This window comes from Crocodylus siamensis, chromosome 10 (assembly GCF_052110815.1).
Source record: "Crocodylus siamensis isolate JL-2025a chromosome 10, ASM5211081v1, whole genome shotgun sequence".
NCBI classification, from domain to species: Eukaryota; Metazoa; Chordata; order Crocodylia; family Crocodylidae; genus Crocodylus; species Crocodylus siamensis.
This window is the reverse complement of record NC_143404.1, coordinates 952,034-963,215: the sequence shown is the minus strand read 5'-3', so window position 1 is coordinate 963,215 and position 11,182 is coordinate 952,034. Positions and strand designations below refer to the sequence as shown.

At 63.6% G+C, this 11,182-nt stretch overlaps 2 protein-coding genes across 3 annotated transcripts; both read left to right on the top strand.

Annotated features, from left to right (window-relative positions):
- Nucleotides 1-263: 263 nt before the first annotated feature.
- LOC149856076 (serine protease inhibitor Kazal-type 6-like) lies at nucleotides 264-3,282 on the top strand. Its single transcript, XM_090020619.1, has 4 exons — nucleotides 264-1,409; nucleotides 2,139-2,161; nucleotides 2,679-2,785; nucleotides 3,121-3,282. Exons 1-4 carry the CDS (start codon nucleotides 1,271-1,273, stop codon nucleotides 3,188-3,190), a joined length of 339 nt encoding a protein of 112 aa, XP_089876745.1. The 5' UTR covers nucleotides 264-1,270; the 3' UTR covers nucleotides 3,191-3,282.
- Nucleotides 3,283-7,711: 4,429 nt separating this feature from the next.
- LOC149856075 (serine protease inhibitor Kazal-type 1-like) lies at nucleotides 7,712-10,968 on the top strand. Of its 2 annotated transcripts, none has more exons than XM_090064873.1 (4): nucleotides 7,712-8,084; nucleotides 8,629-8,654; nucleotides 9,010-9,203; nucleotides 9,522-10,968. In XM_090064873.1, exons 1-4 carry the CDS (start codon nucleotides 8,027-8,029, stop codon nucleotides 9,556-9,558), a joined length of 315 nt encoding a protein of 104 aa, XP_089920999.1. In that variant the 5' UTR covers nucleotides 7,712-8,026; the 3' UTR covers nucleotides 9,559-10,968. The 2 variants fall into 2 exon arrangements, 1 of the variants encoding a protein (XP_089920999.1); XR_016444458.1 differs by having other exon boundaries at nucleotides 7,851-8,084; nucleotides 9,103-9,203; nucleotides 9,522-10,967.
- The last annotated feature ends 214 nt before the right edge of the window (nucleotides 10,969-11,182 follow it).

Below are 11,182 nucleotides of genomic sequence, written 5' to 3'. Positions count from 1 at the left end.
CTGGCTACTCTGAGACACTCATCAGGAAGGGGTCGGGGCTGTTCTACATCGTTGCCTCCTCTGAAAAGAGGCTGGGAGGGGAAAGGGGGTTTAGGAACAACCAGGGACTGGCTCCCTTGGGCATTTATTGCCCACAGCTTCTCACCTGGGAGGGCAATGGGTTTGTCTGGGCAGGTTTGCACAGGGCTGATCCTGCCTCGGGCAGGGGTGGACTGGATGCGAGCACGCCGGGTCCCTCCCAGCCCCACGGCCCTGAGAGCCTGTGACTACGACCAGGCAGGAGACGTCACACCGGATAAACCAGACGCGGGAGGCCCCGGAGACCTGGACGTGCTCAGCAAGAGACAGTGGCGCCCACAGGAACGGGCTCGGCGAGGAGTCTGCAAGCAGCTTGCCGTGGGGGGCTAGGAAGGAGCAGGGCAGGGCCAGACGGGGCAGCCCCACACCGATGCGCGGGTCCCTGGGCCGTAGCCCTCAGCGATGCCCGGGGCGGCCCTGTTTGCAAGCTGGTCCCTGGCAACGTGGGACCTCTGCCGGCAGGGCCACGTCCAGGGCAGCGAGCTGAGCCCCTTGCACCGGCTGGCAGCAGTGCAGCTGTGCGAGCAATTCCGGGAGAAATACAGCTTTTATTAAGAGCAGACACAATGGACCCGGTGATTGCAGGCTGGGAAACACAAAGGGCTCAGTATCAGAGGGCCTTTCTGTCTCCCCAGGCTGCAGACAGATAGACCGACGGGTGCCTGGTCACTACCGCCACTGGCCAGGATTTAGAAACAGGGCACAGGGACCCTGGCACGTGCTGCAGACCAGGGGCAAGGATGGACGTGCCTGGGGCAGACGGCCCCTGCCCGAGCAAACGGGGCCTGGACTATAGTGGCAAAAGCATACTCGGGGCACAGGAGCAAGCTGCATGGGCCATGGCTCGGGTGCAAGTGCCCCTTGGGAGAGGTCCCGTGTATGGCAGGTTGACCACCGTCCCCTGCAACCCAAGGGACGAGCAGCAGCCCCCATACCCCTGCCTTGGTAAAGTGGGTCCTGGCATGTGAGGGTTGGGAACAGGCCCTCTCCATGCTGACCCCCTCGCCGGCACAGACGAGGGCCCTCGCAGCATGGCATGCACCGGAAAACACCCCCCAGCAGGCCGGGGGGGGAGAGGGTTGCCCTGACCCAGGGAGCCACGCAGGCAGGGTGAAGACGAGACGGGGGTGTGCATTGCACGCACAACAGGGGTTCACGGCTGAGCGGAGCGCCCGCCCCCCTGCCCATATATATGAGGCCTCCCCCCGGCAGGACACACAGCGGGCAGCTGCTGGGCTCGGGACAGTCGAGGCAGTCTCCACCCATCTCCACCATGACGCCGACCAGGGTCACCGTGCTCCTCGCTCTCGGGCTCCTCTGCTACTTGGAGGGTGAGTCTGTTTGCTGGCACCCGGGCAGAGCCTGGGGCTGGTCCTTCACTCCCCGCGCTTAGGAGCAGGTGCCTCTTTGCAAGAAGCAGGGGTGACTTTTGGGGCCGGTAACGGTAGGACCGCGGCCGTGTTCACAAGCCTGCTGCGAGGAGGCATTTAGGGCCCTGCTGCTGCTGGTCCCAGAGGCCAGATGCCGGCACGGCTGCTCCCGGGCGCTGATCTGCGCCTCCGGGGGGAGAGCGAACGTGCGCGGCTGGCTCGTGGCCGGTAGTGCTGCAGCAACGATCCCGTTCCTCGGGATCTGGTTGCGGGGCGAGCTGGTGCCATCCCTAGGGGCTGTCACAGACGCCAGAGGCACCCCATTGCCAAGGTGCTCAGCACCCCGGCGCTGAGAGCAAAGCAGCTGGGAGCAAGCTCCGACCCCGCTCTCTGCATCGCATCCTGCAGAGCATGCGGCGCCGTGGGGAGGAAAGCCCGGCACGGCGCTGTGTGCTCGAGACAGCCTGCCCGGGGGGTTGCTAACGTGAATCTCAGCCTCCAGCCTTGTGCACGGAGCTGCTTCTCCGCTCGCACGCATGCACACTCGAGTGCGTGCCCAAGAGGTCCCCCAGGTACACGAGCGGCACCAGGGCAGAGGCCTTCCCAGAGCCAGGGGGAGCTGAGGAAGCAGCACCCGCCGCCCCGCTGCCCTCCAGCACCGGGTCACTCGTGTCTGTGCTTCTGTTCCAGGTGCTGCGGGGCAGGACGACCAGGTGAGCCCCCCCTCCCCTCCGCCCGGCCGCGCACCCCTGCCTCCCGCACCCCGGGGCCCGGCGGGGGGCCGCGGGAGGGACTGGCGCTCTGCCCCCGAGCCCCAGGCCGGGGATGGGGCTGCACGCTGCAGGTCGAAGGATGGCGCGACCTGTCTGGGGCGGAGAGGGGCATGGAGGGAGGAGAAGGGGCCCCTTAGCTGGGGAGAGGATGGCCGCTGCTCCGTCGAGGCGCCGCAGAAGACGCCGCGGCAGCGCAAGGACGAGCAGGCCGCGCGGGAGACCCGGAGCAGCAGGGCCTGACGGAGCAGGGCAGAGCGTGCAACCCGCAGCCGGCGGCTCTGGGCCACGGAGGCAACAGCCCTCCCTCACCCCTGCGTGCCTGGGCGGAGAGACCCACCTATTGCACCCGCGAAGCGTGGCCCTGCTCAGGCCGCCGGCGCTGCTAGCATCACCGGGCCAAAAGCAGGCTCGGCCGCGCCGGCGCGTGGTTGTAAGGAGCCTCCCGTTGCCTCGGCAGGACGATTACCCGACGAAGAACATAAACTGCCCGGCTATCTACGCCCCGGTGTGTGGCACGAACGGCCAGACGTATCGCAACAACTGCTATCTGAGGGCGCGGAACCGGTAAGTGCCAAAACGCCTGCGTCCCCCGTGCGGCGCTGCCAGAGCCGAGCTCCTGGGCACCGCCGCAGCCGCGTGGCGAGGAGCAGGCCAGGCCTGGAGCTTGCTTTGGCTCCTGCGGTCCACCCCGATGGCGGGAGGGGACTAAACCACGGCCCAGCGCGCTGGGTGCAAACGTTAGCCATCCCCGTGCGCCGCGGCGTCTCGTGGGCATCGTCATTCAGCCTCCCGCGACCCCCAGGGCCGGTCCGGCCTCTCCGGGGGTGGCTTTGGGAGATCTGCCGCCCCCTCCACACACGGGCACGGTGCTCACAGCGCTGCCTTGCATTGCTTTCCAGCAAAAGCTCGGGCGCCATCCGCGTGAGGCACAGGGGACCTTGCCAGGACGACGACTTGCATGACTCCTGAGCTTCCAGGCTGCCCCCCGGCGCCCACGTCCTCCCCGCCGTCTTGCTCCCTGCCCCCGGGCTGCCTGGCCTAGAGGCCCCACTTGTCCCCACTGCACAGAGACCCGGTGTGTCCCACCCAGCCCCTTCTTGCCCTTTGCTTGTGCAATAAAACCAATGCAGCAGAGCCCGTGTCGTGCTCGTTTCCTCCACCTCTCTGCAGCTGGGAGAAGAGCCGGGCCGCGCGAGCCCGAGGCAGGGCGTGCAGCCTGAGTGCCAGGCGCTAGGTGTCCTCGCCGGGCCGCCTGGGCCCTCCCTGCAAGCTCGCGCAGCAGCGGGAGGGGAGCAAGCCCCAGCGGCGCAGGTGCCAGCGCAGGGTGCCCAAAGCAGATGCATCGGGCAGGTGCCGGGGGGCCAGCACTCCCCTGCTATCGGCACTGCACGCTGGACGATGGCTGGGGGCTTCCCTTCGACCCCCGACTGCTCCCTGCTGCTTGCAGCCAGGCCGTGCCATGAGGCCCCCGGGGATGGGGAGACTTTGGGACTCGGGGCTGGAGCTCCTGTGCCTGCCCCCGCTGCGGGGAGTAGCCCTGTCCGTGGAGATCGGCCGCTCGGAGCTGTCCTTGCGTGCCGGGAGCGCGCCCCTGCCCAGGGGCTGGGGCCGGCCCCTTCCTGCAGGAATGTGGCTCAGCGAGGGGGGAACTAGAGGGTGACTTTAAAAAGCCCTGTTTGCCCGCACAGCTCTCCTGTACGTGCAGCTCATGTGCTCCCGCTCCTGCATTTCACGAGGCTCGTCCTCCTCCTAGGACTAACCCAGGCCTGGCGCAAGGGAGCGGTGGTCTCGCGGCGCCGGGGGGAGCCCCGTCCCTTGGTGGCTGCAGGAGGTCTGGCTCTGGCCAGGTCCCTGCTAGACAGGCTGAGGTCCGAGGAGCTCCTCCAGGCTCTGCCCTTGAGCCAGCTGGTCCTGCAGGGGCCTGCTTGCTGAGCAGGTCAGTGATCGATGCACCTGCTTCGTTAGCCGCGAATTTACTCCTGGGCCCTGCAGGCCAGCCTGAGCCCTGGCACGAGCGCAGCTTAGGAGACGGCGGACCTGCACCCCCGTGCACCAGGGCTTAATCCGTACCCCAGTGGCACGGCGGGGGCCGGTTCCAGGCATGGAGGCGAGCCGGGAAAGCTGCCGTCCGGTGGGGGCTGCTTACGTGGCTCTCCCTTGATCTCGGGACACGGCCACCCGCCACACCTGGCTCCACGGGAGACTGGCACTGACACACCAGCACACGGTTTGCACACGTGACAGCCAGCACCAGGCTGACTTTCCAACGTGTTCCCTGCTGGCCTTTGCCTCTGAGCCGGGCACGCACGCGCCTGGGCTGCAGTCAGCACAGGGACCCCCCTGCACACCTCCCTCGGCTTCAGAGCACGCCTTGCCCTGCCGCCCAGAGCCACGGGCAGTGGCCTCCGCGTGGCCCCAAGGGCTTTTAATGGCTTCTTCTACTGAGCCAGCGTGATGAGTGTGCAATCCTGGAGCCTCAAAATCTCCTCTGCACCAGTCCTTCCTCCCACCCCAGCCGTCAGGACTCCTGCAAGCTCCTCGTCTGTCCTCCTGCCCTCATTGCCAGTGCAAGTTCCCTGGGGTGGGGAACGTACCTGTGCCTCGGACCCCAAACCCTGGGTAGATCCATGCATGGTAAACACAATGGGATCGCAACCCTGGGTGCGAGTGCATGAAGGGAAACTGAGGCTGAAGCCTATCAGGAAGCCTCCCCTAACGGTGTGACCCACGGCTGGCGGGAGTCTCTGAGTCGGGGGAAAGGCTCCTTGTGTTTTGGGCCTGGGACAAAACTGGGCGACACCTCGCCAGGACCCGAACTGCCCGTCCCCTGGCAGGACTGAGCCGCTCTTCCCCTCCTGATGCTGCGTGAAGGGGTGAGGGGGTAGAGGCAGAAGCGGGGGTCGAGAGAGAAAGCTTACGGTGGGGACTAAAATGCATCTCCTCCGTTCATCCCTGAGTCCAGGAGACCAGCAAAGGTGCATTAGCTACATGCCATGGCCCCCGCTCAGCCCCGGGACACATCTGCCCTTTGCAAGGGCCGGGAGGAGGAGCGCCCCAGGCTTCATCTTCAGCCCAGGCCTGTGGCTTTGCCTGGCTGACGCTCGGGGGCACGGGAGAAATCGAGCCCCTGACAGGAGGAGCTTGAGTCAGTGCAAAATCCAAGTGACTCTCACCCAAAGCCGGGAATGGGGGTAGTGGGAGAGGAGTGTCGCACACCGGGACTCAGCGCTGCAAAGGATCGCACCCCCACTCCTGGCTCCGGCAGCAGGCGTCCAAGCTGGCCTGTCCTGGGGACGTCTGGCCATGCGCACTCCCGTCCCGGACAGTCTCCAAAACCTGAGCTTCATGTGTCTCCTTGGAAGGACAGTTATGAGTTATGACGGGTGGGGAAAGCTGTTGCCAGCCTTGCCATTTTCAAGGGGTCTAGGCTAAGCTGAAGACCCAAAGCCTTGCTCTGAGTGACCGCAGTGTCAGCCTTTGCAGATGTGACAACTAATCTGGAAGCCATCGAACACAATTAAACAGCGCATAAGGCCTGAAGGGGATAAGGAAGGACCATCCACTAAATAATCCATATATACTGTCATAGCTTTATCTTAAAATAGGTGTAGTAGTGGTTGATGTAACCAAATGTATTAGATATTATTTTGCTATTATAGATATATATATGTGTATGTATGTATATATATATATACACACAAACACACCCACACATATAAATACGTATATATATGTGTGTATGTGTATATGTATATAGATGTGTGTGTGTATGTATATACATATGTGTGTGTATAGATAGCCAGATTTGTTAAAATGCTCAGATAATTTGTAAAAATAAGAACAGCCTTGCCCGAGAAGACCATAAAGTCAGGTTAAGAAGAAGCATAAACAGCGGTCCGCAGTAGGGAGGAAAGGAGATAAGAAACCCTCCCTCTTTCCCAGGGGTATAAATCCCAATGAAGTGACACCTTCCAAGTCCACAAGAGAGCTGGTTCAGTCCCGTTCCAAAAGTGTCGGCGAAACAAAAGCATTTAACTAAAACCAGCCAGAGGTCATTTATTAGAGAATCGGCACTGGCCGTCTAGACGTGCTGGCATAGGCTGGAGGGCAATTTGGAGAACTCAGCCAACTCCAGCAGACCTGCTGCCCGTCTGTGCCGCCCTCCTGCCACCGCTGGGGTCTCCGCAGCCGGCACAGGGGAGATCCACGTTGCGCTGTCACGGGCACAGGCAGTCACGTAGACTTGGGGATTAATATTTGTTCTCGTGTTTTAAGGTGCAAGCAAATAAAAGGTTGGGCTATAGACTTGTTTCTGCTGCTTTTATCAGTAACACACCCACAAGGTTACCTGTAAAGCCAGAGTCCTCTCAGCTGAGGCACGGGCGGGAAGACGGAGAGAAACGGCGAGGGGCTGGTGATGGGGATGAGGACGGGTCGCAGTGCAGCCCGAGGAGGAAAGGGTGCCCCGAGTCCGGAAGCGCCGGAGGTGCAGGGGGCACGAGAGCGGCGTCGGCGTTCGGAGGGCTGCTGCCACGGGGAAGACGGGGACGCTTTCTTTCCCGCCACAGAAGGCAGAGACCAGGCAGCGGGCTCGAGCGCAGCCAAGCAGCATCCCAACAAGGCGGAGGAAGGATTCCCTAGTGGGAAGAGCGGCAGGGCCAGAGCAGAGGCTGTGGGCATTGCTTCCGGCCCTGTGAGGCCCTGGGCCAGTGAAACCTGGATGCAGGGGCGGCTTTTCCCAAGGGTCTCATTACGATGCTGGGTGCCAAGCCTGCCCTCCTTGCTCCCGAGGAGCCCCTCCGCGCCCCCACTGTGCAGCGGACCCCCGGCCCGGGACGCGGCGCCCTGAGGCAGGCCCTTGCAGCGTGGCCCTTTCCGCACCCGCCTGGCGGCGGTGTGCTCAGCTCAGCCCCTGCCGGGCGGTGGGCCGACAGCCGGGGGCCCCTCGCTCTCTGTCAGGCTGCGCCTGTGGCTGGACTGCGGAAGCAGAGCAGACCGCGTGGAGGCCACGGCCTGCCACAGCTCGCCCCGGGTTTCGGCCTCCCACAGATGAATCTCGGTGGAGCAGCTCGCAAGGCTGCGATGCTTTCTTTGCAACAGATCTCCAGGCTGCAGCCGTACTGGTCTAAGGCAAAGGGACCCCGAACTCGTGGTAGGGGTGATCTTTTTTGTTAGATTTTTGCAACAACAAAAGAAGTTTCTTTAATTGCAATTAAAGCTTGCAAGAATGGGGTTTTTTGCCAAACTCGAGTTGGTCTAATAAAAGAGGTCACCTCCACCATGAGTTCAGATTCCTTCATTGCACCGGGGCTTTCAATCAGCGGTGCGTGGTGCGTGCTCTGTCCTTGGGAACAGGCCTCAGGGTCTTGTCTTGAAAGGGGCTGAGGCCCACCGGGCCCCCCTGGCTGGAGAGAGGCCATTAGGTGCACAGCCGATGCCTTGGGACAGCAAATGATGGCACAGGAATGGGAGGCAAGGCTACAGGCTGCTCAGCAGGGAGGGACCCAGCAGAGAGCATCCACTGCTCCATGATGCTGCAGTTAGCTCAGCCTGCCTAATTAATACCTCAGTCACCAAATTAGGGGTGTGACCTATTTGTTCAGCTAAGCTTCTGGAAGAACAGGCTGAGGACAGAACAACACAGGAGGAATTTCTCCAGGTTTCCCAAACCATCAACAACCAGTTTGGACACATTCATGGGGAAGGTGGGTGCTGGGCACCCGCTATATAGTGCAGGGCCGCGGGGTTTGCCGGCAAAGCAGCTGCTGGGCGCAGCACCTCTGGGCAGACCGGGCGGCTTGCACCATGAAGGCAGCAGGAGCCCTGGTGCTCCTCGCCATCGCGCTCCTCTGCTTCTCCTCGGGTGAGTCCCCTTCACCCACCCGCGCCGAGCCCCAGCTCCGGCACCCAGGACGCTGGAGAAGGGCAGGGTCAGTCCCACCTACACCTTCTCGTGGGTTAGAAATGCTTCTCCCAGGGGAGCCTGGACCCCAAACTTGGGGCTGCTGATCCCTGCAATGGGAGAGCTGCCCTGGCCCGGGGCTGGGACAGCGGAGAGCGCCCGTGGCACAGGACGCATCGGTCCAGGACTGGCTTGAGCATTGTGCAGGGGCCACGGGGCGCAGACCCCTGCCGCCCGAGCTGGAGCTTGAAGGGGACAGTTGTTGTTTTCGGGTCCCTGCCGGGGTGATGCCGGATGTCCCCATTACTCAAGTCAGGGCCAGCTCCTTTAGGACACGTTCCTTTGCGGGAACCAGAGACACAGACTGTGTGCGTGTGTGCACGCAGGTGTGCATGCATGTGCACGTGCGATGCAAGCTGGATGCAGTTGTGTTAAGAGGCAGAGCCACGGGGGCCTGGCCCGATACGGCTCCCTCCTCATTTCTGCCCTTTGTGTTTTGTTGCAGAGGTTGCAGCTCAGCCCGGCCGCAGGGTAAGTGCCGGCCTCGGGCTTCCAGCCTCGGTGCTGTAAATGGGTGCAGTCCTTGCAGACCTCACTGAGGCCCTGACACCCTCTTCCCCAGACCCTTGCCCCTCCCTGGGGTTGGGGCGAAGTGCCTAGCGCCCGGCCAGCAGTTCCCAGCCCAGGAGGGGCAGGGGTGGTGGGGATCCCTAAGCCCAGACAGCAACGCTCAGCTCAGCGTCATCCGTGCATCGGAGGCAGCTGCCCCCGGCGGATCTCCCCGGGGATGTAACCGCACCGCGGGAACTGGGGGCCACGAAGACGTGGTCATGGCAGGGGCCGGGCAGCGCGGCCCCACGCGCATCAGCGAGCTCCTCGTCCCCAGCTTCTTGAACACGGCACAGAGGCAGCGGGCAGGACCGTGCTGCCGAGCCCCCCGGGCCAAGCGGGGGTAAGAGCGGCCTCGTTGCCTCTGCAGTGTGACGGCGATGACACGGCGTGCCCGGTGGTCTACGATCCTGTCTGTGGCACGGATGGCAAGACGTATCCCAACGACTGCTACCTTCAGGCAGCGAAGACGTAAGTGCAGCACCGCTCGGCACCGCCTACATGCCCTTGCCCGTGAGGAGCCCCTCTCCGCAGCCACCCCGACCCTGGGGCGCTCACGCTCTGCCGCCCCGGCTCCTTCCCTGCCCCAGCAAGGGGGAAGTGTTGCCCCCCCCGGCCTTTCCCAGCAGACCCTCGGCGCTCCCTACACGGCACGCTGGCCCCTGCCAGGGCTATCACAAGCTCAAAAGCCAACCTGCCTGGCTTACTGGGGGTTGTGGAGGCACTGGGCAGCCCCCTTTTGCAGAGGTCCCTGGGGTGGCTTTGATGTCATGGTGTTTCTCTCCCTAGGAAAGTCCAGGTGAACTACCGGGGGCCTTGTCGCTAGCGGGGCGAGGTGGAGAGGTGATGCCCTTCCACTCCCCGGCGCGTCCCCGCCGGTGAGGACGACGTGCAACCTCATCTGCTGCGCAAATGCATCCGCGCTCCCGGGCCCAGGGGTCCGGTAGGCCGTGCGCCCCCACCCCTGCCTTCCCCGCACATCCCGAGCCCCGCGATCGGAGGCCTCCTCTTGCTGTGCTTGATCCATAAACTGCCTGCAGCAGAATCCTGCCTCTTTGTTTGCGGTCCGTGAAGAAGTCGCGTCCCCCGCGCCCGGCCAGGGCTTTCCCGATCGGAGCAGCACGAGTGTCGGGGTAGAGGCGCCAGGGCGTAGGGCCCCTGCAGCCGCGCTCGTGGCTGCGCCGTGTCCCGTCTCGGCCTGACGTCTTCCCAAGCTGCAAACTCGAGCAGCCCCCCACGCTGAGGCTGCAGGACCGGCTGCCCCCGTCAGCCTGCAGCATGCACGGGATGGGAGCTCGTGCCCCGGGGTGGGGGTGCGGGGTGCCCCTGCCTTGCTTGGGCAGCTCAAAGCCTGCCCCAGCAGCACACGGGGAGGCCCTGGAGAAGGCAACCGGCAGGCTCGGCTCCACAGCACGAGTCCTCTCGGCCGGGCAGTACCGGAAGACACGATGCAAGGGGGACGGTGGGAGGACTCGACGACTGAGCCATGTCCTGGAAGGGGATTGACCCACCCGGCAAAGCTGGGGTTGCTGAGGAGCCAGGAGCGCGATGGATTATGTGTGTGGCCAGACGTCCCCAGGACAGGCCAGCTTGGACACCTGGAGTCGGGGCAGCGCTCAGGTCCCGGTGTGCAACACTCCTCTCGCACTATACCCATTAGTTGCTTGGATGTTGCACTGACTCGAGCTCCTCCCGTCAGGGGGGCGATTCCGCCTGTGTGCCTGAGCATCGGGCAGGCAAAGCCGCAGGACTAGGCTGAAGGTGAAGCCTGGGGCGCTCCTCCTCCCGGCCCTTGCAAAGGGCTAAACAGAGCAAATACATCCTGGGGCTGAGCCACCGGAGGCAACCCTGGCCGATGCCTGAACTCCTCCCATCGTGCGCTCAGATCCGGGCCAGAAGAGCGGAGGGGGAGACGGCTGCGCCAGCACAGGTTGGTCGGTCTGTAATGGGAACACCCCGATCAGGATGTGACGCAAGCCCACGGTCCAGGACGGTATCAGAGATGCAAGATACGGGGCAGTGAAGGCACAATTTGTTTTCACCACCGTACAGGAGGAGGATTGGGAAGTACAGAAACTTCGCAGCGGCCTGCGCGGAGTTGTGCTGACCACCTTGTCACAGCACGGATGCGTCAAGCCCCGGCCTGACGTGCTTGTCAGGCCCAGACGTGTTAGGGCCGTGCTTGTCGACAGTAAACCTGGCTGAATCTTTCCCCTAAACCTGACCCGTGCTTGTTCTTTAAGACACGATCGGTGCTGGGACCTCCTGGCTGCTGCGTTTCCAGCACCGGGACTGCAACACCTCAGTAACCCCCTGCGAGTCCATGGCAGGGGCAGCCCGCGATGGGCTCGGGCCACGCACCCGGGCTCGTTCGGGCTGCAGGTTTAGCTGCTTTCAGAAGGCGGCTGGGCTGGGCTGGGCAGAAATGTGACCCCCGGAAAGCAGCGCCC

Coding starts and splice junctions, on each gene's coding strand:
- LOC149856076 (XM_090020619.1), top strand. CDS start 1,271: ATGAGGCCTCCCCCCGGCAGGACACACAGCGGGCAGCTGCTGGGCTCG. Junction 1,410..2,138: donor GCTCCTCTGCTACTTGGAGG/GTGAGTCTGTTT, acceptor CTTCTGTTCCAG/GTGCTGCGGGGCAGGACGAC. Junction 2,786..3,120: donor TATCTGAGGGCGCGGAACCG/GTAAGTGCCAAA, acceptor ATTGCTTTCCAG/CAAAAGCTCGGGCGCCATCC.
- LOC149856075 (XM_090064873.1), top strand. CDS start 8,027: ATGAAGGCAGCAGGAGCCCTGGTGCTCCTCGCCATCGCGCTCCTCTGC. Junction 8,655..9,009: donor CAGCTCAGCCCGGCCGCAGG/GTAAGTGCCGGC, acceptor CCTCGTCCCCAG/CTTCTTGAACACGGCACAGA. Junction 9,204..9,521: donor TACCTTCAGGCAGCGAAGAC/GTAAGTGCAGCA, acceptor TTCTCTCCCTAG/GAAAGTCCAGGTGAACTACC.